At 42.9% G+C, this 24,590-nt stretch overlaps 1 protein-coding gene across 2 annotated transcripts; it reads left to right on the top strand.

Moving 5' to 3' along the window:
- The first annotated feature begins 4,203 nt into the window (after positions 1-4,203).
- Dpy30 (dpy-30 histone methyltransferase complex regulatory subunit) lies at positions 4,204-22,926 on the top strand. Of its 2 annotated transcripts, none has more exons than XM_037198048.1 (5): positions 4,204-4,391; positions 7,865-7,937; positions 8,037-8,084; positions 15,003-15,145; positions 22,593-22,926. In XM_037198048.1, the coding sequence occupies exons 2-5, from the start codon at positions 7,902-7,904 to the stop codon at positions 22,663-22,665; spliced, it is 300 nt and encodes a 99-aa protein (XP_037053943.1). In that variant the 5' UTR covers positions 4,204-4,391; positions 7,865-7,901; the 3' UTR covers positions 22,666-22,926. The 2 variants fall into 2 exon arrangements, with proteins under 2 accessions (XP_037053943.1, XP_028729459.1); XM_028873626.2 differs by lacking the exon at positions 4,204-4,391 and adding an exon at positions 7,544-7,642.
- Positions 22,927-24,590: the final 1,664 nt, after the last annotated feature.

The following is a 24,590-nucleotide window of genomic DNA, read 5'->3' on the forward strand; positions in this document are numbered from 1 at the left end:
ATGTGCCAATCCTACTAGGTCTTGGAGTACAGGCCTCTGATCCCAACTACTTGGGTAGCTTAAACAGGAGGATTGGTTGGAAGTTTAAGGTTGCCTGGTTTACAGAGTAAGATTAAGGTAAACTTAGACAATATATGGAGAGTCTAACTCAAAATGAAGAAAAAAAAAAGTAAAGAGAGAACTGGGGAGAGGGTAGTTGGACAAATGGCTGAGTCATGAAGAGCTTTGTCTGCTCTTTCAGAGGACCCAGGTTCAACTCCCAGCAGCCACATGGTGGTTCAAAACCATCTGTAACTCTGGTCCAGGATATCTGACACTCTCTTCTGACCTCCGTGGGCACCAGGCATGCATGTGGGACACAGACATACATGTAGGCAAAGAGTCATAAACAAAGAGAGAAAGACAGACAGACAGAGACAGAAAGACACAGACAGAGCGAGACATGAGCTCATGAATTGGAAATATAAATCAGTGATCAAGTGCCCTAGGTTCAATTTCCAGCAACACACACACACACAAACAACCAGAAACCAATCAGTCATTAACCAAAAATAAAACTGTGAGTCACCCGTGTTTCTCTACACCTGATCTGTCATTTCAGTGAGAGTAAGTGAGCTCATGGTTTTGAATAGTAGGCGTCAGTATAAACTGTGACCTGACCTGCTCGACTAGATTTTTGAATTTAGGATGCCATGAGAACACAGCAGCCAGCTAGTACAGAATTTTAAGCTATATTACAGAAGGGCCTGGTCAATTGGATAAGTCTAGTAGTGTTGTGTACTTGCCTAGCATACTCAAGGTCCTGAGTTCACTCCCCAGCACTGCAAAACACACAGAAGAAAACCCTGGGTATCCAAGCTCATCCTTACATCTCTATTTTTATGGCACAACGAGCTTATGTACTCCACATGCAAAGTAAGGGTTGGGGAAAGCGGTCAGCGGGTTCCAAGTGACAGTTAGGAGTTAAGTCCTGGTGCTATTTAATAATGCATATTTCAAAAAAGCTGGAATAAAGGATTTTGAATACTCTCACTACAAATTAGCTGTAAGTGCTTGAAGAAGAACTATTCTGCTTGACGGTGGTGGTGCAGGCCTTTAATCCCAGAATTTGGGAGGCAGGAGCTCTCAAATCTCTGTGAGTTCAAGGCCAATCTTATCTACATATTCAGTTCTAGACCAGTCAGAGGTATACAGCGATACCCACTCTCAAAATCAACAAATAATACATAAGTAAATAAGGAAATAAAGTAAAACACACCATATGGTACCTGTATTTGCTACTTTCCATATTGGGGGGAGAAACTTCTTGACAAAAGCAAGTCAAGGAAGGAAGTCCCATGGTACAGTCTGTTATGATGAGGAAGCCATGGTAGAGAAGCTGAGGATGGTCGCTGGTCATATACTGTGGTGCTCAGCACGCTGTCTCCTAATTCAAGGCAGGTCTTCCTACCTTAATTAACCTAATCCTGAAACTTTCTCATGGATATGCCCAGAGGCTTGTTTCCATGTAGACTGCAAATTTGAACAAGTTGACAATAGAGATTTAAGCATCATAGTACCCATAAATATGTGTAATTTTCAGTGCCACTTTATATATATATATATATATATATATATATATATATATATATATATATATATATTACATATTAAATATATATAAAATCCCTATACATAAAAACCCCAGTGAGAATAGTAAAAAGAAGTATAAGATTCTGTAATAGAAACTATAAAATAGAGCTCAGAGGAATTGAAGTCAAATAAATTTAAAATATTTTCAAAGAAATGTAATAAAAATGTATTTAGAGCAGATAGTCATATGAAAAGAATTCGTCTATACTATGTCAGAAGTAATTGCAGAAGGGTCATAACCACAATGATGAAAGAATAATAAAGCTTTAATATAAGTTTAAAAAAATACTCCCTTAAAATTAGGTGATGTAATTCAATTTATATTTTATTGCTGACATACTGATGACAACCATCTGTAGCTCCAATTCCAGGGGATCTGTCGCCCTCTTCTGCCCATTGAGGGCACTGCACACACATGGTGCTCATACACATAAAATAGTTAAGTCTTACAAAAGGGAAAAATAGTTTCTACATAACAGAATAGCTCTAGGCATCTTTAAACTTTAAAATTACATTTATTTATTTGTGTGGGTGCACATGTGGAGATCAGAAGACAACTTGTGGGAGTTGGTTCTCTCCTTTCACTGTGTAGATCTTGGGGATCCAACTCAGGTCGTCAGGCTTGATAACAAAGTCTTACCTCCTGCCCCATCTCGAGGGCCTTAGCCATCTTAAAACTGATATTTCAAAGTTTTTTTTTTTTTTTGTGTGTGTGTGTGTGGCTTTTACTAACCCATGACCTACTTACAAACATTTGTTTTCCAGAAAGAAACTGTAAAGCATGAAATAAACATATTTAAAATGAAAGATGTTTTGAGACCAGCCTGGTCTATGGAGTTCCAAGATAGCCAGAGCTACATAGTGAGACCCTGTCTCAAAATAAATAAAGAGAAATGATAAAGTTTTTTTTTTTTGCATTAATTCTGTCTTTATTATAACAACCACAAAAAAAACCCAACAACTATATTACCCCCCCCCACACACACACACACTCAGGACAGGGTCTTGTGCAGTCCAGGCTGCCCATGAACTTGATCTGTAGCTCAAGATCACCTTCAGTTTCACCCTCTAGCCTCTGTCTCTCTGTTTGCCGAGTTCTAAGGTCACAGGTCTGGGCCATCGCCCAGGGGTTTTCCACTTGTGTCCTTGAGAAGGCCCTTTGCCAGGTAGCTGTGTCCTTGAGTTGAAACTTCCCTTTCCACCAAGCTTATGGAATTTAGTAGGCTCTGGAAAGTGAGAAAGTTACAAGATTCACAGGTTCCCCCAAGGTTTATATAAGCAATAGACACTTTTTGGGGAGAGGAGACCCCCAAGTTGTGCAGCATTCTGACCACTTTTCTTCCAGAAAATTGCTTAAAAGTAGCAGTAGCTCCCTAACCCCCCCCCCCAAAAGTAGAACATTATTGTACAAATGAAGTTCTTAGGCAAAGATAATACAAGACTAATTTCGCTTACGTCTGTATAATCTCATTTCAAAGCAGTGTATGTTATCTCATTTGATCATTCTTAGGAACTCAGAATTGTCATGTGTGTGTCAGAGGGCTGAGGGAAGAGCACCAAGAACTTGATGTCATCCTTGGCTACTTAGTGACTAGGGAACTCATGTCTTTAATCCCAGCACTTGGAGGCAGAGGCATGCCAATCTCTGAGTTTGAGGCCAGCTTGGTCTACAGAGCAAGTTCCAGGACAGCCAAGGCTACAGAGAAACTCTGTCTCGAAAATAACAAAATAAATAATGAAATAAATATAAACAAAACCAAAACTCCCCAAGCCAAGAATTCTACATGGCCAATAAATGAAGGAACCAGGCTTAATACCTGCCTAATTCCAGATCAGTGTTTCATATTTACTTAATTCCACTACACATACTGTATCACACCTAAATACATATTGCCTGTACAACAGGTTATTAACATTCTAATCTCTTAAAAAGATTTTATTTTTAATTGTGTGTATGCTGTCTGTCTCTATGTGGGAAGATGCACGTGAGTGTAGGTGCCAGAAGAGGGCGTCAGATTCGCTGGAACTGGAGTTACAGGTGGTTGTGAGTCATGCAGTGTGGGTGCTGGGAACTGAACTCAGGTCTGCTGCGAGGGAAGTATGATTTCTTAACCAATCAGCCAGCCCTCTGGCCCAGGTCACTCTGATCTGCCTCAAGTCTGTAAAGAAAGTTAAACATATGTCTTAGGGATTCTTATTACTATGAAGAGACACCATGACCACAGCAACTCTTATAAATAAAAACATTTACTTAATTGAGGGTGGCTCTCTCACAGTTTCAGAGGTTCAGTCCATTATCAGCAGGATGGGGAGCATGGCGGCGTGCAGGCAGATGTGGTGCTGGAGCTGAGAGTGCTACCGCTTGACTTAGAGGCAACAGGAAGTTGACTGCCTGTCCCTGGTGAAGGTGGAGAAAAGAGACTTCAAAGCCCGACTCCAAGGTGACACTCTTCCTCCAACAAGACCACGTTTTTCTAATAGTGTCACTCCCTTTGGGGGGCATTTTTTTTCATACCACCACAACATAGTCGGCTTTCTTTATTATTCGAATTCCATGATTCTGGTTCTAGAACCTCCAACCGTAGAGAGAATTACTTTTGTGGAAGTGTATATTTTCTCTAGGAATTCATTCCCTTTCTAACAATATCCTACTAAATATAAGAATCAAACAAACACAGAGATAATGATATGGGCTTTGCCTTTGAAGAACTCAAAATTTAACTGTGTTTAACCATCAAGAAAATAGAAGACAAAATGGAGTAAGTGCTGCTATAGGATTTGTTCCAGGGAGATGAGGGGGTACTTCTGAACAAAACATGGAGCCTCCAATCCAAATAAGAATTAATGGTCTGGGCTGTGTAAACAGTTCAGAGGGTAAAGTGTGTGCTACACAGTTATGCCTATGCAACCCCAGGTTCCCAGGAGATATGTAGAAAGCCTACTGTGGTGGTATGATGTAAGGTGGAGATGGGGGATTCTAGGGGGCTGGTTGGCTAGTCAGTAAGTTCCAGACTCATTAAAAGATCTTGTGTCAAAAAATAAGGTGGTGGAGGGGCTAGAGAGATGGCTCAGTGGTTAAGAGCACTTGCGGTGTGCTCACAGAGAAGAAGAGGTTGGATTAGCATCTCCCTAACAAGCCGAGCATCCAGAAATGCCTGTTAAGTCCAGCTCTGAAGGAGCTAATGCCCTCTTCTGGCCTCCAAATGATCGAAGGTGTGTACACACACACACACACACACACACACACACACACACACACACACAATCACTTCATATTCTTCGTTTGCTCATGTTTCACTCTAGCCTAGATTGACCTTGAAATCATGGCAGTTTTCCTCCCAAGTGCTGAGATTACAAGATTACAGGCATCATCATACCTAGTTTTCCCTTTTTTTTTTTTTTTAGACAATGTCTCACTGTGAATCCCAGGGGTTATTTAAACTCAGAGGTCCACCTATCTCTGCCTCCTGAGTGCTGGGATTAAAGGCTTTGCATGTACCACCATGCCTGGCTATTTATTCTTTAATGTTTATGTTGTCTATTTATTTTCATCACTAGTACTGATGTATAAATATCAAATTCCACTACGGGGCAAGTCAACTAGCACATATTATGCACTAATGATGTATCAGGTTCTACACAAAAAAGTATACAAAGGTATAAAAGGATTCAGGAACATAACTCATTTGTAAAGAGCTTTCTGTGTAAGAATGAATCCCTGAATATGATCCCTGCATCCATGTAACAAGAGCTGGGCATGGTGCTGAACGTTTGTAATCACAGTGCTGGGAGGAAGAGAACCAGGGGAGCCATGGAGCTCGGCAGTCAGGCCGCCTAGCCTACTTGGTGAGTCCCAACCAAACCCAGCAAGAGACTTCATTTCAAAAAATAAGGTGGAGTCTGTGGCGATGGCTGTCCTGGAACTCACTCTGTATACCAGGCTAGCCTTGAACTCGGAGATCTGTCTGCCTATGCCTCTCTGAGTGCTGGGATTAAAGGCATGCGCCACCACGACTAGCAACTAGGCTTTAATCCCTGTACTCAGGAGGTTAAAGCAAGCTGTTTGTTGTTGGTTCAAGGCCAGCCTGGGAAATATAATGAGTTCCGAGATTGCCTAGGTTATAGAAGGAGACCCTGTCTCACACAAACAAACAAACAAACAAACAAACAAATCTCAAAACAGAAAATTTTAATCAGTAGCACTCAGGTTCTAGAATTTTTTTTTTTTTTGTTTTTGTTTTTCGAAACAGGGTTTCTCTGTGTAGCTTTGCGCTTTCCTGGACTCGCTTGGTAGCCAGCTGCTCGAACTCACAGAGATCCGCTGCCTCTGCTCCGAGTGCTGGATTAAGCGTGCGCCACACGCCGCAGTTCTAGAATTTTATTTGAATGCAGGATAGTATGATAATGCACATAATAGTTTCCTTACTAATTGATAATATTTTTATTTTCCCCTCCTGCAAAACATTTAATCTCTGCATCAATCTGACATGCAAAATTTTCCAAGTGCTGTATGGTAGGTAGCTCTCACTAATCACAATATTATCAAGTATATAGTATAAATTTTTTAAAAAACTGTACCCATAATTCTAGTGCTTAAATGAATTTTATTTACTTGAGATCTACATCCAGGTAGCTTTTAGAGTCATAAGGCGATGTGGTATGATTTCAAATTTTATTTATTTATTTGTGAATGACAGGGTCTCATATGGACCAGTCTGGCTTAGAACTTCTAGGTACCTAAGCATGACCTTGAACTTCTGATCTTACTGCCTCAGTCTGGTCTCCAGCACTGACTAGTCCTGTTTATGTGGTGGTAGTGGTTAAAACAGGGATTTGTGAGTGCTAGGCAGGCACACTATCAACAGAACTACCACCCCACCTGATTTTTGTTTTGTTTTGTTTTTTGTTTTTTGAGACAGGGTTTCTCAGTGTAGCTTCGGAGCCTGTCCTGGATCTCACTCTGTAGCCCAGGCTGGCCTCGTACTCAGAGATCTGCCTGGCTCTGCCTCCCGAGTGCTGGGATTAAAGGTGTGCATCCCCACTGCCCGGCTACCCCACCTGATTTTAATGATTTACTTTCCATAATATGGATGTGCCATGATTAATCTCCAGATATTGAATAGGAAGTTTCTAATTAAAATATAGAGTCTAGCAAGACAGCTCAGCAGATCAACGTGCTTGCTGCCAAAACTAAGGACGTTAATTCAATCCCTGGATCCAACGTGGCAGAAGATACATCCTCGAAGTTATTCTCTAACCTCCACAAGCGCAGACACACACACACACACACACACACACACACACATACACATTGTGCACACTCACTTAAAAAATAATGAAAAAAGAAACAACAAAAGAAATTAGTTCTTTAAAAATATGTGTGTGTGTATATATATATAATATTATATGTGTATATATATATATATATATATATATATATACACACACACACACATATATATAGTATTTTATATGTCTGCGTGTTTTGAGCATGCTATGTGGAGCACATGAGTGCCTCGTGCCAGCGTAGGTCACAAGAGCGTCAGATCCCTGGAACTGGAGTTAGGGATGTTTGTGAGCCACCACGTGGGTGCTGGGAACCAAACCTAACTCCTCTGCAAAACTGCAGCAAGTCATTAAGCGCCGGGCGACGGGGTCTCTCCAGCCTCTCTTTGGCTTTGATGAAACGCCTGGGCCTATGGTTTCCTACTAAGAATCACTGAGCAAGTGGATGGTCTCGGTTCCTCGGGGACAGACACTTCCAGGCGGCGCCGAGGGCCGCTTACAGGACTGTTTGCAGCAGGGAGGGGCCGGCAGGTGCCCAGGCACACCGTGCACCGCAGAGGCGCAGGCCCTCCCTCTTAGGCGGGCTCGGGCACCCCTGCCAGCGGTTCCGCCTCTGCGCAGGCGCGGCAGCAGCGCGACGTCCCTCACTTTACGGCCGAAGCGGTTCGCGCTGGGAGTCGGTGGCGCCGTGCAGGGCACTTAGGAACCGACAGCCTTGGCGCGGGTAATCAGCTCCCCGTCCTCCTCCTCCCACGGCTCGATCCCTGGGACGACCTCCGAGCTTCGCGATGCGACGCGGACGGCCAGTCCGTGGACCGTCCCAGCCCGCGCGTCTGCTGCCCGCGGGGGTGAGGGGCGGGGTCCCGGGCTGGGCTGCACCGCATCCTGGCGTCTTCCACTTGAAATCTCCCGGGTAACTAACTCGCGGCTCTTCTTGTTTTGCAAGACTGGTATCCGGTTGACTGCGGTTTGCAGGGTCCGCCATGGAGTCAGAGCAGATGCTGGAGGGACAGACGCAGGTACCGGGAGGCCCTTGGATTCCGAGCGGCGGTGTGCAGGGAGGCGGTGCGCGGAACGGGCGGATGTCTCTCTCTGTGACTGTATTTTTTGTTTTCTAGGTTGCAGAAAACCCTCACTCCGAGTACGGTCTCACAGACAACGTTGAGGTAACTCGCCCGGTTCCTCTGCCGCTTCTATGGCTGTCTTGAGAGCTGGAGAAAACTTAGGATCCGTTTACTAGGCTACTCTGCACGAGGGAACACTTTGCTGCCGTGATCTCCCGTAGTATCAGATTATAGGCGGTTTCTTTTACTCGCATGCTAATACTTGTCTAAAAATAAAAGTACTTTGTAAATGAATGACTAAATCCCGGAACCAGATCTGGGTAGGTTTGGTTAGGAAAATAGAGGCTTCCTGGAGGAAATTTGTGTGTGAATAGGAGACTCGAAGGATTAAGTTTGGATTAAAAAGAGGGGCAGGAGCGTTTCCAAGTAGTTGTTGTAGAAACAGGTGTTATTTATTCAACGCTTTGCTGTTTGTGTGATACACACTCGACCAGTTTGAATATATCTTCAGCCCCAGAATGCTTAAAGTTCAGTAACCTGTTCAAGGTCACTAGCAAGTAAGCTTAGAGCTGTTTTCTTTTTGATTTAATGTATTATTTGTGCGTGTGCGTGCGTGCGTGTAGTGTATGTGTGTGTGTGTGTGTATGTATGTGCGTGCACATGTGTGAAAGTCAGCGGGCAGCCTTACAGAGTCTGCTTTTTCCTTCCATCCTTAGGTGGGTTCTGGAGATGGAACTCAGGTTATTATGCTTGGGTGTAGCAGGCACCCTTACCCACCCCATCCATCTTATCTGACCTAGAGTTTGTATTTCACTGTTGGCAGGTTGATTTTTTTTCCTGCAAAAGGATTGCATTGTATTTGTGTGAGCTCTCTCTTTCTTCTTTCAGTGTATATGTATATATGTTTCTTTTCTTTCTTTGTTTATTTTTCTTTTTCTTTTTTTTTTTTTTTTTAAATCTTTGAGGTAGGTTTTTCACTGTGTAGCTCTGACCGTCCTGGAACACACTATGTATGTAGATCAGGCTGGTCTTGGATTCACAGAGATCCACCTACATCTGTATACTGAGTGGTGGGGTTAAAGGCATGTGTCACCATTCCCAGCTTATGTATTTCTTTTTTTTTTTGAGACAGGGTTTCCCTGTGTAGTTTTGTGCCTTTCCTGGATCTCGTTCTGTAGACCAGGTTGGCCTCGAACTCACAAAGATCCACCTGCCTCTGCCTCCCGAGTGCTGGGATTAAAGGTGTGTGCCACCACCACCCGGCCATGTATTTCATTTTTAATACTTTATTTTATATATATGGGTGTTTTGCCTGAGTATATGTTTGTTCATAAGAAGATGGTGGCAGATCTCCTAGAACTTGAGTTACAGACAGTTGTGAGCTACAATATGTGTGTTGGGAATTGAACCAGGGTCTTCTGTAAGAGTGACTGGTCCTGTCTGTCTGTCTGTCTGCCTGTCTCTGTTTTTTTGAGACAGTTTTTCTGTGTTGCCCTGGCTGTCCTGGAACTCGTTTTGGAGACCAGGCTGATCTCAAACTCACAGAGATCCGCCTGCCTCTGCCTCTCTTTCTGCTTCATGTTCCACAATGTTCCCTCAGCCTTAGTAGGGAGTTAGATAGAATTTTTTTTTTTTTTTTTAGGGCTGACTACTAACACTTGGACCAGTTCTGAGTCTTCATTTCTTGCTGCCCACTGCAGAAAGGGGCTTCTCTGGCCAAGACTGAGAGCTGCACTAATCTATGGGTAGAAATAGACGAGATATTTACAGTTTAACAATATGACTTTTTAGAGAAACAACAGTAGTAGGTGACTCCCAAGGCCTGTGGCCTCCAGAGCTATAGGCTTTTGACCAGGTTTATGTACCTGGCAGGCATGTGGAGCAGGCCACACATCCAGTCAGCAAGCAGTAGGTTACCTCTGTATACCATCATGCCACTAAAACATTACTGGCTACATCTTGCCTGGCAGGTTGGTATTGTGGTGTTTAGGGCTCACTGATGGGATAATACTGGTTTATTTTTACTGGCTTTGCCTGGTCTATTTTTTTAATGTGTGTGTGTGTGTGTGTGTGTGTGTGTGTGTGTGTACATATATCTATATATCTATATCTATATATCTTGTTTGTTTGTTTTGGGGATTTTTTTTTTTTTTTGGTTTTTCGAGACAGGGTTTCTCTGCGTAGTTTTGCGCCTTTCCTGGAACTCACTTGGTAGCCCAGGCTGGCCTCGAACTCACAGAGATCCGCCTGTCTCTGCCTCCCGAGTGCTGGGATTAAAGGCGTGCGCCACCACCGCCCGGCTGTTTTGGGGATTTTTGAGACAGGGTCTGTATGTTGCCTTGTATCTCCTATAACTCATTGTGTAGACCAGGCTGGCCTTGAACTGAGGTGAGGTTTACTTGCTTCTGTCTCCTGAGTCCTAGGATTAAAGGTGTATGCCACCATGCCTGACAATACATAATTGTGTCTTGATCTGTTTTTGTGGGTTGATTTTGTTATTCATGTTTTGTTTCTTTTTCTACCTAGTAATTTCTTTCTTAAAACATTACTATTTTCTAAAGACTTATTTTTATTTATTTATTTATGTGTGTGTATGTGAATGCCATATGTGTGCTGGTATCCCTGAGGCCAGAAGACTGTCAAATCACTGGAGTTGCAGGTAGTTGTGGACTTTCTGGTGGGAGCGTTGGGAACGGAGCTTAGGTCCTCTTCAAGAGCAGGAAGTACACTTTGTTTTTCCCCCAAGATTTTTCATGCTGAGTGTGGTGGCACACACCTTTAGAAATCCCAGCTCTGAGCTGGAAATGGGAGGCACATGCCTTTAATCCCAGCACTCTGGAGGCAGAGGCAGGAGGATTTCTCAGCCTGATCTACACAGTGTGTTCCAGGACAAGCAGGGTTGTTACACAGAGAAATTCCAGTTCTAGAGAGGTAGAAATCTCTCTGTCTCTCTGTCTCTGTCTCTCTCTCTGTCTGTCTGTCTGTCTCTCTCTCTCTCTCACACACACACACACACACACATACAACATGACCAAAAGTAACTTGGAGAGGGAAGGGTTTATTTCACCTTACAGCTTCTGGTCAGCCCCTCATCTAGGGAATTCAGGGTAGGAACTGATGCAGAGGCCATGGGGGGGCGGGGGTGTGCTGCTTATACTGGCTTGCTCAGTCCACTTATAGCACCTAGGACCAGCAACCCAGGGGTGGCATCATCCCTGATGGGCTGGGTCCTCTTATATCAATCACTAATTAAAAAAAAAATGCCTCAAAGTCTTGCCCATGAGCCATTCTGGTGGGGGAATTTTCTCAAATGATATTCTCCTAGCCTTTGTCAAGTTGACATGAAAGCTAACCAGCACAGTGTATGAGTGTTTTGCTTGCATGTGTGTATGTGTATTACAGTCATGTTTGATGCCTGTTGAGAAGGAGCAGATCCTCTGAAACTGGTTGTGAGCCATGGTGTAGGGATTGGTAACCAAACCTTGGTCCTCTGTAAGAGCAGTTAGTGTTTTTTTTTTGTTTGTTTTTTTGTTTTTTGTTTTTCGAGACAGGGTTTCTCTGTGTAGCTTTGCTCCTTTCCTGGATCTCGTTCTGTAGACCAGGCTGGCCTCGAACTCACAAAGATCTGCCTGCCTCTGCCTCCCAAGTGCTGGGATTAAAGGCGTGTGCCACCACCACCCAGCTGCAGTCAGTGTTCTTAACCAACCACTGAGCCATAGCTCTCAAGCCCCCATTATTATTATTGTTGGTATGTGTTTGAGTTGATTCTTTCTACCTAGTCATTTTTCTTTTCCTTTTCTTTCTTTCTTTTTTTTTTTTAGAGAGAGGGTCTCACTATATATGTAGTCTGGCTTGACTGCCCTTCAATTTGCTGTGCAGACCGGACTGACCTGGAGTTCACTGAGATCCTTCTGCCTCTGCTTCCTGAGTGCTGGGAGAAAAGGCGTGTGCCACCATGTCTATCCTCACAGCCTAGTGATGTCTTTTTTTCAAGACAGGGTTTCTTGTGTAGCCCTGGTTGTCCTGGAACTTACTCTGTAGACCAGGCTGCCTTGAACTCAGAGTTCCACCTGCCTCTGCCTCCCCAGTGCTGGGATCATAGGCGTGTGCCACTACTATGGAATAAAAACAAAGTTTTTAACCCTAAACCTTCCCTGAGTTCTCTCTCTCCCCCTTTTGCTGTTTCTGTAGTACACGGTGATCTTTCCGGGTTTTTTTTTTTTTTTTTTTTGTGTTTTTTTGTGTGTGTGTGTGTGTGTGTTTGGTGATATGTGTGTACCTCTTTAGGTTAATCCGTGATAATTGGTTGTTATTTTTCCTGTTGTGATAAATATCCTGACAAATGCAACTTAAGGACAAGAGGGTTTATGTCGGTTCATAGTCATGGGGTACAGTCCATCAAGTAGGGGATTCAGAGTCGGGGAGCTTGAAGCAGCTGGTCATCTGTGCCCACAGTCAGCACAAGGAATGCTCCCCACCCCCCCAGCTGGGTTCCATCTTTTTATGTGGTCCAGGACAGAAGCTTTGAGAAGGTTGCTGCCCTGCCTTCCATTATGGTGGGGTTGCCCTCTCTCAATTAGCCTAAGAAAGGATAATCCCCCAGAGGCAGGCCTAGAGGATAATCTAATCTAGATAATCCTTCACAGGTGTGTTTGGAGCCTTATTTCCTACTTGCTTCTAGATTGTGTCAAGTTGATAACCAGCATTAACTGGTACATTGACTTAACTAAAATTAAGCATAGCGATTGGCACATGGTAAATGTCCAGCAAGTGCTCGAGTGAAATTAGTTAAGGAGGGTATTATAGGAACTGTTTCTTTGGGTAATGATTTAGTTAAAAAAAAATTTAGTTGTATGTATGTGTATGTGCCTGTAGAGGCTTCAGGCCCTCCAGGGGCTGGAATTCTAGGCATTTGTGAGCCGCCTGGTGTGGGGTGCTGGGGTTCAGTTCTAGTCCTCTAGAAGAGGAGTACTCACCTTTTGTATGTCTAGACAGGCTTCCTCTGTATAACAGCCCTGCCTGTCCTGGAACTCATTCTGTAGACCAGGCTGGCCTCAAACTCACAGAGATCCGCCTGCTTCTGGAAATGCTGGGATTAAGGGTGGACACCACCGCTGTCCAGCAGGAGGATTCACTCTTAATCACCAAGTCCTTTCTCCAGCCCTCTTAAATTGTATTTTAAAATTTTAATTTGGGGTTGGGGATTCGGCTCAGTGGTACAGCACTTGCCTAGCAAGCGCAAGGCCCTGGGTTTGGTCCTCAGCTCTGAAAAAAAAAATTTTTTTTTTAAATTTTTTTGAGATAGTCTCTATGTCCTGGCTACCCTGGAATTCATAGAGATCTTCTTGCCTCTGTCTCCTGAGTGCTGAGATTAAAGGCATGGGCTACCACCACCCAGCAACAAATTCTTACTATTATTTTTTAATAATTTATTTTTATTTCATGTGCACTCATGTTTTGCCTGCATGTATATATGTATAAAAGTGTCAGATCACCTGAAACTGACTGCCTGTGGGTGCTGGGAATTGAACCTGGTTCCTCTGGAAGAGCCACCGAGTGCTCTTAATTGCTGAGCCATCTCTCCAGTCCAACAAATTCTTCTTAATCTTAGTAAAGAATACAGTCCTAACTTATCAAAGTATTTGTATAATAAAAAAAGACAGCTCATTTACATGCTATTAAAATGCCTCCAATAAGAAACAGCAATTATACATAATACATATGTATGTAGATATGTATATATATTATGTATATTATATATAATATACATACACACACACACACACACACACACACACACACACACACACACACACACACATATATATATTAACCCAGTGGGCCCTTAGCTAGGATGCATGAAGCCCTGGTTTCAGCCCCAGCATTAACTACGTATGGCAATGTGTATCTGTGGTCCCAGCACTTGGAAGAGAGAAGCAGAAGGATCAGAAAATTCAAGATTATTCTCTGCTACATAGTGAGTTCAAACCCAGCCTGAGTTACAAGTAACTATCTCACTCTGAGTTCGAGGCCAGCATGGTCTACAGAGCAAGTTCCAGGACAACTGGGACTACACAGAGAAACCTGTCCCAGAAAACCATAAAGTTAGGGGTTGGGGCTGGAGAGTTGCCAAGTGTTAAGAGCCCTTGTTTTTGCAGAGGACTGGGGTTCTTGGATATCCCACACCTTCATAGCAGCTCACAACTGTATGTAATTCCAGGGGATCTGATTACCCCTTCTGGCCTCCTGGGGCATATAATTTATATAAATCCATGTAGGCAAAATACTCATGCCCATGAAATAATAAAATAAATGTGAAAAAAAAAAGGAATTTAGGATGTAGACGAATTTCTAAATGGTTTTATTAATAGAAAACCCGGAGTCAGATATAGGGGTGAAAACCTGAGAGAGGTCAGAGGACTAGCAACAGCCATATGCTAACCTCACCTTACCAACTCCACAGCTTTCAAAAGCGAGATACTTCCTATCTACCCACGCCCTATATGCCTTGCTGTTCTGCCATCTGATTTTTGCTCTTTCTATCCAGCTACATCACTTCCTCTTCCTGCCCAGCTCTGTGACTTCCTGACTGTCTGTACAGACCTCCAGACCTTCATGGTTAACTTGTATTGGAATTTAAGGCATGTGCCTCCACACTCAGCTCTGTTCCCAGTATGGTCTTGATTTCATATAGATCTAGATAGATCCTGCCTCCCAAGTGATAGAATTAAAGGCGTGTGCTACCATTGCATGACTTTTGTGTTTACTTATAATGGCTGGTGTTCTCCTCTGATCTCCAGGCAAGCTTTATTTATTGCAGCACAAATAAAATATCACCACATTAGGGATTGGCTTGCATTTCTTTCAGAGGAGAGGTTTGCTGTCTGGTATCATTCTAGTCACGATTTGCTTTCCTCTTAGTGTTCTTTTCCCATTAGTTTTTGTTTTGCTCTCAAAATAATCTTGTACTTTGGGAAATTCATGCTTTTTTTTTTTTTTTTTTTCTTTTCACATCACTAGAGGATAGTCGAAAATGAGAAGATTAATGCAGAGAAGTCATCAAAACAGAAGGTGGATCTACAGTCTTTGCCAACCCGTGCCTACCTGGATCAGACAGTTGTGCCTATCTTATTACAGGGTCTTGCTGTGCTTGCAAAGGAAAGGTGAGATAATACTGTCTGTGACTGGAGAGATATGAGGTGGGACTTCCACACCCAAAATACTATTAGTTGAGTATGATTCTTTGCTGGGTTTGTGGTCAATGATGTCACGATTGTTATTTTATTGTAGAATTACATTTGTGTGTGTGTGTGTGTGTGTGTGTGTGTGTGTGTGTGTGTGTGTGTGTGTTTTGTGGTAGACATAAGGAGGTAAACTTTTAGGAGTCCAGTTCTGTCCCTCCACCATGTGGATCTTGGGGATTGAACTCAGGTCATCAGGCGTAGTGTCAAGCACTTTTACTGACTGGAATCATCTTACTGGCCCCATTGCTGTTAAACTTTCATTTTATTTACTTATTTCTTTGAGATACAGTTTCTCTGTGTAGCCCTGACTGTAACTCCCTCTGTAAACCAGGCTGGCCTCAAAACTCACAGAGATCCACCTGCCTCTGCTTCCCCAAAACTTACTATTTTTTTTAAATTAGTTATTCATTCATTTTATTTGTGTGGGCGTTTTATCTGGGTGTATGTGTGAGCATCATGTGGGCTAGAAGAGGATGTTGTATCGAGATTGGAGTTACACAGCTGGTTGTGAGCCACCGTGTGGGTGGATGCTGGGATTTCAACTCCTGTATAGTCTGCAGTAATTTTGTAAAGTTTTTACTTCAGGATAACATGGTTCTAGGTAGTCTACACTGATATATATATATCAATCAGAGAGCCACCTGCCTCTGCCTCCAGAATGTTGTGATTAAAGGCATGTGCCACCACCGCCCAGCTAATTGTTATAATTGAAATTACAATAATACCACAGTAAACCTAGGCATTTTACCATTGCTCCTTTTCAGACATGTAGCCTTGGCTGGCTTTGAACTCACTGTGTAGCCCAGGGTGATGCAGTGCTTGGATTATGGGACGTATGATACCGTATCTGGTTTATGTGGTTCTTGATGAGTCTAGGGCCCTGAGTATGCCACACAGTCGCTGCCTGCTGAACTATATCCTTGGTTTTTTTTTTTTTTTTTTTTTGAGACAGTCTCAAATAACTCAGGCTGACCTTGAACTCTGATCCTTTGGGCCTCTAACTCCTAATTGCTAGGATTATGTTAAGTTTCACCCAGATCCATTTTCCATATTGTTGAACACTTAGCTCCATTTTCCTTTGTTACTATAATTTATTTCATACCTTTCTGCTGTGCTTGCTTATTTTTTTAATGACCAGTCATCAAGAATTGATTTTCTAGTTTAATGAAGTTTGACTTTATTTTTACAGTATTTGACATATTGTATTTGCTGTAATTTGTATTTCTGTCCAATATTTTTCCCTTAAATTTTTCTAGTGTCATTTTGTCTCAAGTACAGGATTATTAAAAACTTCTGGGCTTCAAACTGAGAGCCCTGCTCATGATAGGCAAACATTCTGCTATTAAGTTATGTTCCCAGCTAGCTATAAAGGGCTTTTTTTTTTTTTGCCAGTACATTTGTTTATTAGCAGTTATTTCTTTCTTCAGGAGCAGTTCTCTTATTTCTACACGTATCTCAATAATCCTTACATAAACTCTTTTTTTGTGTTTTGTTGCATTTATTTTTATTTTTCAATGTGTGTGTGTTTTTACCTGCAAGTGTGTCTGTGCACTACATGGATGCCTGGTGCTCACAGAAGCCAGAAGATGGCATGGGATCCCTTGCATCTGGATCCCTAACTGGCTGTTAGGTAACAGTGGGTGTTGGTAATTGAACCTGGATCCTCTGAAAGAGCAGCCAGTGTCCTTTACTGCTGAGCCTTTACTGGAGCCCTATTCCACCCCCACACCCCCAGGCTATGGACTCCTCATTTGCATACTGTGTCCTGAGTACTGGGATTACAGATGTGAACTATCATATCCAGCTTCTAATTTCTTTTTTTGTAAACAAATAAGCAAATTTGTTTTGTAAACTAGTCAGTTTCTACTAGGTGTGTGCTATGTTTTAAATCTAGGACAGTAATCTCTGTAGTAAATGGACATAAATTAGTAACATAGATTAGATTTTGTTATATTTAGTTGTATGTGTTTACAAAAGTGTGTATGCATGCATATGCATGTGTGTATGCCAGGGTATGAGTGTAGAGGTCAGAGGACAACTTTTAGGAGTTGTTTTTCTCTTTTCACATGTGGGTTATGAGGACTGAATTTAAGTTATCAGGCTTGGTGTAAGGGGGTCTTCCCTGATATGCCATCATGCTGGCAGAGATTGATATGTTAGTTTATATAAAAGTTGTCTGTCCTGATTGTGGTGGCACACACCGTCAATCTCATCACACAGGCAGAGGCAGGCCGATCTCATCTCGTTGAGTTTCAGGCCAGCCAGGGTTATGTGGTGAGACATTGTCTTTAAGAAACAAAGATGGGGTTGGGGATTTAGCTCAGTGGTAGAGCGCTTGTCTAGCAAGCACAAGGCCCTGGGTTCGGTCCTCAGAAAAAAAAGAAAAAAAAAAAAAAGAAAGAAACAAAGATGGGCTGGAGATGATTTAGGACTTGCTGCTCTTGTAGAGGACCTGTGTTTGTTAACATCTACATGGAGGCTCACAGCCATCTGTCACTCTGGCTCCAGGGCATCTGACGCACTCTTCTGGCCTCTGTGGACATAAGGATACATGTAGGCAAAATAGACATACATGCTTAAAAAGAAATACACACACACACACACACACACACACACACACACACACACACACACACACACACACACACACGCACACACACATTGTACATTGAAGCATGTGCTTGGAATATACATGGCTGTTACTGACTAAATGAATGTAATAAATATTTGCCTTTTGTTTTTGCTTGGTTATTTATGTTTATAAAATAAGATTTATGTATGACTGAAAATACCATGTCTCTGCTGTTGATGACTGAAATGTGGTTGGGCTGGAGTAAGGGCTTAGTGGTAGGGTGCTGCCCTGGTGTGCCTGAGGTCCCAGGTTCAATCCCCAGCACTACCCCAAAAGGGACTCTTATATTTTCATGTTCCCGAAAGAAGGCTGGTATGTTAGAAATTCTATTTAATTTAAAATTTAAATCACTATCATTGTTTTATTGGGACAGGGTCTCCTGTAGCCTAAATTGGTTTCAAACTTCCTTTGTAGCTAGCTAGGATGACCTTGAGCTTCTGAATTGTTAAGTGCTAGAAGGAAAAACTAGGACAATTTGAACTAATAATATGTTTGTAAGTCGAATTAATAAGCAAAGAGTATTTTTTTAATGCCTAATGCCGTTTATTGAAGGAGGGAGGAGGTCTTAAATACAGGCTTACAGCATAATGGGAGAACCCCGGAGGGCAGAAGTTTGCTACTGAGATGTTTTACAATCTTGCATCTAAGCTGTTAATGCCCATTATGCAGGATACACAGACAAGGAACTTCCCTTAAGCATTCAGGAGGATGGAACCCAACAGGAAATTAGCATAGGGAGGATATCAAGGTCAAGGTCAGCAAGCAGGGCAACAGTTACCCAAAACAGGGGGCCAGGGCCCTATAGGTCCCCCTTTTACTAAAAAATGAGCTTCTGACTGAGGTTGCGTGGGACATCAGCAGGTCACCTTAACCGTCATGGAGATTCCTGCCCAGGCCACACAGGCACTCTGTCTTAGGTTGGTGAGTGCCCCCCAGGCATTACCTGTCTCTGAATACTCATTATCATACAGGCTCAATTGTGCGTGAGCTGCAGTTAACTGCTGCCAAAGATCTCAAAGTAGCGCTGGGCTTGCAATCTGTGTGTTTGACACAGAAAAGACCAACAGAAGTCCTAACCCACCCATAGCCAGTAGGCTAAAGGCAACTGAGCCATCCCCTTCCTTAACGGTGTTAATATGACATTAACGGTGACATATTCCTATCATCTCAGTACTTGGGAGCCAGAAGTCATTAACGAGCCTTACTGCAAATTGGAGTTCTTGTAAGATGGTATCCCAAAAGCAAATGGAACTTGAGTTTATAAATTTATAATTTATTTTTTTAAAAATATTTTTATTTTATAATTAATTTAATTTTACATATCAGCCACGATTCCCCTGTTCTCCCTTCTCCCACCCATGCAAAGAGTTTTTGTAAAATCAGTCCTTAGGCCGGGCGTCAGTGGTGGTGCCGCCTTTAATCCCAGCACTGGGGAGGCAGAGCCAAGTGAATCTCTGTGAGTTCGAGGCCAGCCTGGGCTACCAAGTGAGTTCCAGGAAAGGCGCAAAGCTACATTGAGAAACCCTGCCTTAAAAAACAAAAAAATAAAACAAAACAAAAAAAATTAGTCCTTAGGTTAACCTAGTTAACCTAATTATTTGGTGAAAGTGATGTCTATAGGCAGCTCAGAAGATTATGCTGGTATGGTGTGTTGATGTGAGCAGTTGAGAGGTTGAGGCAAGAGGTCTGTGAGTTCCTGGTGGACTGGTTTGTGTAACTGTTATCTTTCTTACGAAAAGAAAAAGGGTTAGGGCTGAGGTTGTAGCTCAGTGGTAGAGTGCTTGCCCTGGATGCTGTTTAAAGTGCAAAGGGAAATGTTTTAAAATTTATTTTTTATTGTTTGAGACAGGGTCTCTCTACAGAGCCCTGGCTGTCCTGGAACTTACAGAGCTTCGCATGTCTCTTCCTTTCTAGTGCAGGCAATAATGGCATGCGGGGTGGTGGTGCACTGGGGAGGCTGAGGCAGGTGGATCTCCTAGTTTGAGGCCAGTCTGGTCTACAGAGTGAGTTCCAGGACAGCCAGGGGCTACCTTGTCTCAAAAAACAAACAAACAAACAAACAGGCAGAACCTGGAGAGATGGCTCAGCAGTTAGCCCTTTCAGAGGTTCTGAGTTCCATTTCCAGCACCCGTCTGGCTTCTCACAACCATCTGTAATGAGATCTGATGCCCTCTTCTGGCATGCAGGCATATGTGCAGTCAGACCATTCATATATTACATATATATTATTACACACACACACACACACACACACACACACACACACACACATATTACATAAATAATTTTTTTTTTTTTTTTTGGATAGGCTTTTTCTGTGTAGCTGTCCTAGAACTCACTCTGTAGCTCAGGCTGGCCTCAAACTCAGAGATCCTCCTGCCTCTGCCTTCCCAGTGCTGGGATTAAAGGCGCGTGTCACCACCTGGCTGATATTCTCTGCCCCCCTCCCCTACCCCCCAGGAAAAAACAAAGAAAGGCGTGTGCCACCATGCCTACCATGGGGGAATATTTTTTTTAAACATGATGACTCAGTTGCCTGCCTGCCTTTCTTCTCCTCCCACACCTTGCCTTTTGGGGTAGGGTTCTCAAGCATGTATCTTTGGCTGGCCTAGAATTGGCTAGGTAGACCAGACTGGTATGGAACTGGAGAGATCTGCCTGCCTCTGGCTCCCAAGTACTGAGATGAGAGGAATATGTCACCGTGTCTGGCCTCTCTTCCGTCTGTCCTTTCCACCTGACTTCCCTTTTTCCTGTCCTCTCTACCTTCCCTCGTTCCTTTCCTCTCCTCCCTACCCCGCAACCCCACTGGCCTCTGCTTCTCACGCAAGATGGCATTACAAGTGCCGCCTTGTCTGGTTGATGCAGCGCCAGGGTTAGACCCTCGTACCTTGTTCACGCCAGGCCAGTACTCTGCTGCCTCTCCATCCCTTTACTTGGAGTTTTTTGAGAGAGTGTGTCTCTGTGTAGCCCAGGCTGGCCTCAGATTTTCCACATAAAAGGAACTTGAACTCCAGGCCCCTGTCCTGCAGTGCTGGGTGTTGGAGTTGTACACATGATTGGCAGCACCCATCTCTGTGGAGACTGGCTCTGCCCATGCTGTCACCCTTGTGTTTCCGTCTCCCAAATCCTGGGATTGTTGGTCACAGGGAACCACTCCCCACTCACTGTGCTGTGCGTGGGAGGGTTTGGGAGGGAGAACTTTTCTGTTTTATAACCGATTGGTTTTGAACTTGATAACATAAACCTGGCTGGTTTGGAGCTAGGATTACAGACATGCCAGTATGTTTAGTTTTTCATATGCCTTTTGAAGCAGTAGAATTGAGATATTTACCCAACTTTGAATATTTAGGCAGATTTTCAGCAAGAATAACTTGCATCACGGTGATAAATAATTATAACTTGTAAATTTATCTGGTTTTCTCAGGTGAGAATTGGTTGTTGTAGCATCATAAATATTAATTCAAAAACTTTGACAGGCAAGATAGCTTAGTGAGTAAAGAGGCTTGCCACCTGAGTTTGATTCCCCAGGACCCTGCCACACAAGTGCCATGCCTCTCACAAAATAAATGTAATAAAAGATTTGAAGAAAAATTAAATCAGACTGTCTAAATGAATGCTAATGCCTTTGACCAGTCATCTGTGAGTTCATGTGTGCTGATGTTGCTAATGACATGTCCATTTTTTATTTGTTCTTTTTTGTTTTGTTTTTGGAGACAGTGTTTCTCTGTATAGCTGTGGTGCCTGTCCTGGATCTCGTTCTGTAGACCAGGCTGGCCTCGAACTCACAAAGATCCGCCTGGCTCTGCCTCCCGAGTGCTGGGATTAAAGGCGTGCGCCACCACCCCTTGGCTATGTGTAATTTCTTAAGTATTATCCTTCAGCAAGAGAACAAATAGCTGGGTGGTGGTGTTTTAACAGTTTATTTTGAAGGTCTTTTCAAAAACAAAGTAAAAGACAATCTGAGAAAAATTCCAGGAAAGGAGCAAAGCTACACAGAGAAACCCTGTCTCGAGAAAAAAAAAAAAAGAAAGAAAGAAAGAAAGAAATTACACATACAGTAGGCATACAGCTTGAATTTGTTTTTGTTTTTAAAAAGGTTCTCACTGTGTTGCCCTGATTACCCTGGAACTGGCTATGTAGACTAGGCTAGCCTCTGCCTCCAGAGTGCTGGGAATTAAAGGTATATGCCATCACGATGGGCCAGCTTGAAACTAAACGCCTTTGCAATACACACTAAGATCGTGAAGCTGACCACTGCTCGTATCCTAGAAGTCTCCCCGAGGCAAGCAGCACTCCATTTCCTCAGCTTGTGCTTTTGGGTTCAGTAGGTAAAGGCATTTGCTGAGCAGAGCAAACCTGGGCACCTGAGTTCAGTGTCCAGAAGCCACGTGAACTCGCTAGGAGAGAACCGGCTCCAGAGTTGTCCTTTGACCTCCGAGTGCGTGAGGCATCTGCTCCTGCCATGCATACATGCAATAACAATAAATAAAGACTAAACAGGACCCCTTGTGTTTTAGAATTGAGTTCATAACTGGTTTTAAGCAATAAAACAGTTTTAAGTCCTTTTAAACTTTAATTTTGGCTCCTTAGCTTGCCTGCCTCATTTACTATATTTATTATAGATAGCCTTTCACTGTGAAATGAAAACGAATCAGCTGCATTTTTAAAGAAGGTGTGTTTAAATCAACGTACGTACAGAACCTTTCTAACCTTGGTATTTCTTTTGCCTTACAGACCGCCAAATCCCATTGAGTTTCTAGCATCTTACCTTTTAAAAAATAAGGCACAGTTTGAAGATCGAAATTGATTACTTGGGAAGAAAAGAAACATTTGGTTGCTACTGTAGATTTACATGATTACGAGGCAGCTTTAATTGCCATGATTCCCCTCCCCCCTCTGGAACCTTCAGGACCACAGAACTCTCTTCTGGAGTTGCAGAAGAGAACATATCCCCTTGTCTGATTTAATCACCATACTTATTTAATGAGTATCATCTGTGCAATTTTTTCTCAGATTGTCTTTTACTTTGTTTTTGAAAAGACCTTCAAAATAAACTGTTAAAACACCATTACTGTATAGTTTTTATGTTTGTTTCCATGAACTAACTGCTTGTAGTTTTGAATGTGATAGCTTTGTAGTAATCAGGTAACGGCTACCACATTTGCAGGATTTGACTTAATGATCTCTGAAATTGACCTCTGCAGAGGAGCTCTTGTTTTCCATTTTGCAGACAAGACAGACAGGAGAGGTTAAAAGCCTGCTTCAGACAACACGGTTGGGAAGTGCTCAGGTGGGCATTCACCCCAGTTCCACCCGTGTTCTCATAACCAAACAAGTACTCTGCTCCTTCATCTCTGCAAGATAGGGGGCTGAAGAGGTGACATCTTAGAGCATTTGTTGCTCTTTTCAGGGGACCCAGATTTGATTCCCAGCACCCACATAATGGCTCACAACTGTAACTCCAGTTCAGGGGATATGACCCGCTCTTCTGACTAGGCACACATAAGTAAGGTGCATATATGTGTGTGTGTGTGTGTGTGTGTGTGTGTGTGTGTGTGTGTGTGTGTGTGTGTATTCAGGCAAAACATTTATACATATAACATTAAAAAGAAATATGTAGTATTTTTGTTTTGCGTGTATTCTGTTGTCCCCTATGAAGAAACTGAGATAGCTCACTGGCTCTGAGAAAGTTGTGTGATGAAAGCTAGGGATTCACTAGATCAGTTGTTTTCCAATAGTTGTCTAGTCTGCCCCTTCGGTAATGTATGGACAATGAGTGAGGTGGGATTCTGCTGTCTTCAGGATGAAGCCAGGGATATTAAGTATCTAAGAAGGTACAGGACAGTCCATGTGCCCATCATTCCCTCTTAGTCACCTGGTTCAAGCCAATAATATTAAAGTTGAGAAACGCTGTACTGGAAGCATATTAATCTCGTCTTTAGGTTAAAAGCCTGTGCGAAGGTAATGTATTTTGTTTCGTTTGTTTGTTTGTTTTTTCGAGACAGGGTGTCTCTGTGTAGCTTTGGAGCTTGTCCTGGAGCTCACTTTGTAGACCAGGCTGGACTCGAACTCACAAAGATTCGCCTGGCTCTGCCTCCCAAGTGCTGGGATTAAAGATGTGCGCCACCACCGCCCGGCTCAAAGGTAATGTTAATATGATACCTTTTGTAATTCTCCTTAATGGCCATGCACTGTGGTGCGTTCTTTTAATCCCAGCACTGGGAGGCAGAGGCAGGTGGATCTTTATGAGTTCAAGGCCTACCAGAGCTACATCACCAATTCATTCATTTCTTTTTTTCCTTTTTGAGATAAGGTCTCTACCTAGCTTTGGCTGTCCTGGAACTCACTATGTAAACCTAATTGACCTCAAACTCGGAGAGATCCTTCTGCCTCTGCCCTGAGTGCTGCGATTAAAGAATTTTATTATGACTAAAGTAGAAGTAATAGTATAGTTTCCATTTATATCTGCAGATCCAGGGTCTGGAGGATGACTCAGCAGTTACGAGCACTCAGAGGATCTGGGTTTGATTCCCAGCAACCATGTAGGATCTGAAGCTTCTGGACTCTGCAGGCACCCAATCCACATGTGCTACAAAAGATTAAAAACAAACTTCCTGGGTTGGGGAGATGGCTCAGTCTGTAAATTGCTTGCTGTGGAAGCATGAAGGTCTGAGTTGAGATTCTCCACATCATGTAAAATGACAGTGTCTCCTATAATCCTAACGCTGAGGT

Source organism: Peromyscus leucopus, chromosome 22 (assembly GCF_004664715.2).
Source record: "Peromyscus leucopus breed LL Stock chromosome 22, UCI_PerLeu_2.1, whole genome shotgun sequence".
In the NCBI taxonomy this organism is placed as follows: domain Eukaryota; kingdom Metazoa; phylum Chordata; class Mammalia; order Rodentia; family Cricetidae; genus Peromyscus; species Peromyscus leucopus.

Bases quoted from the DNA above. Each gene is read 5' to 3' on its own strand.
- Dpy30 (XM_037198048.1), top strand. From the start codon at position 7,902: ATGGAGTCAGAGCAGATGCTGGAGGGACAGACGCAG. The intron at 7,938-8,036 runs GTACCGGGAGGC...TTTGTTTTCTAG, and splicing joins TGCTGGAGGGACAGACGCAG to GTTGCAGAAAACCCTCACTC. The intron at 15,146-22,592 runs GTGAGATAATAC...TTTGCCTTACAG, and splicing joins GCTGTGCTTGCAAAGGAAAG to ACCGCCAAATCCCATTGAGT.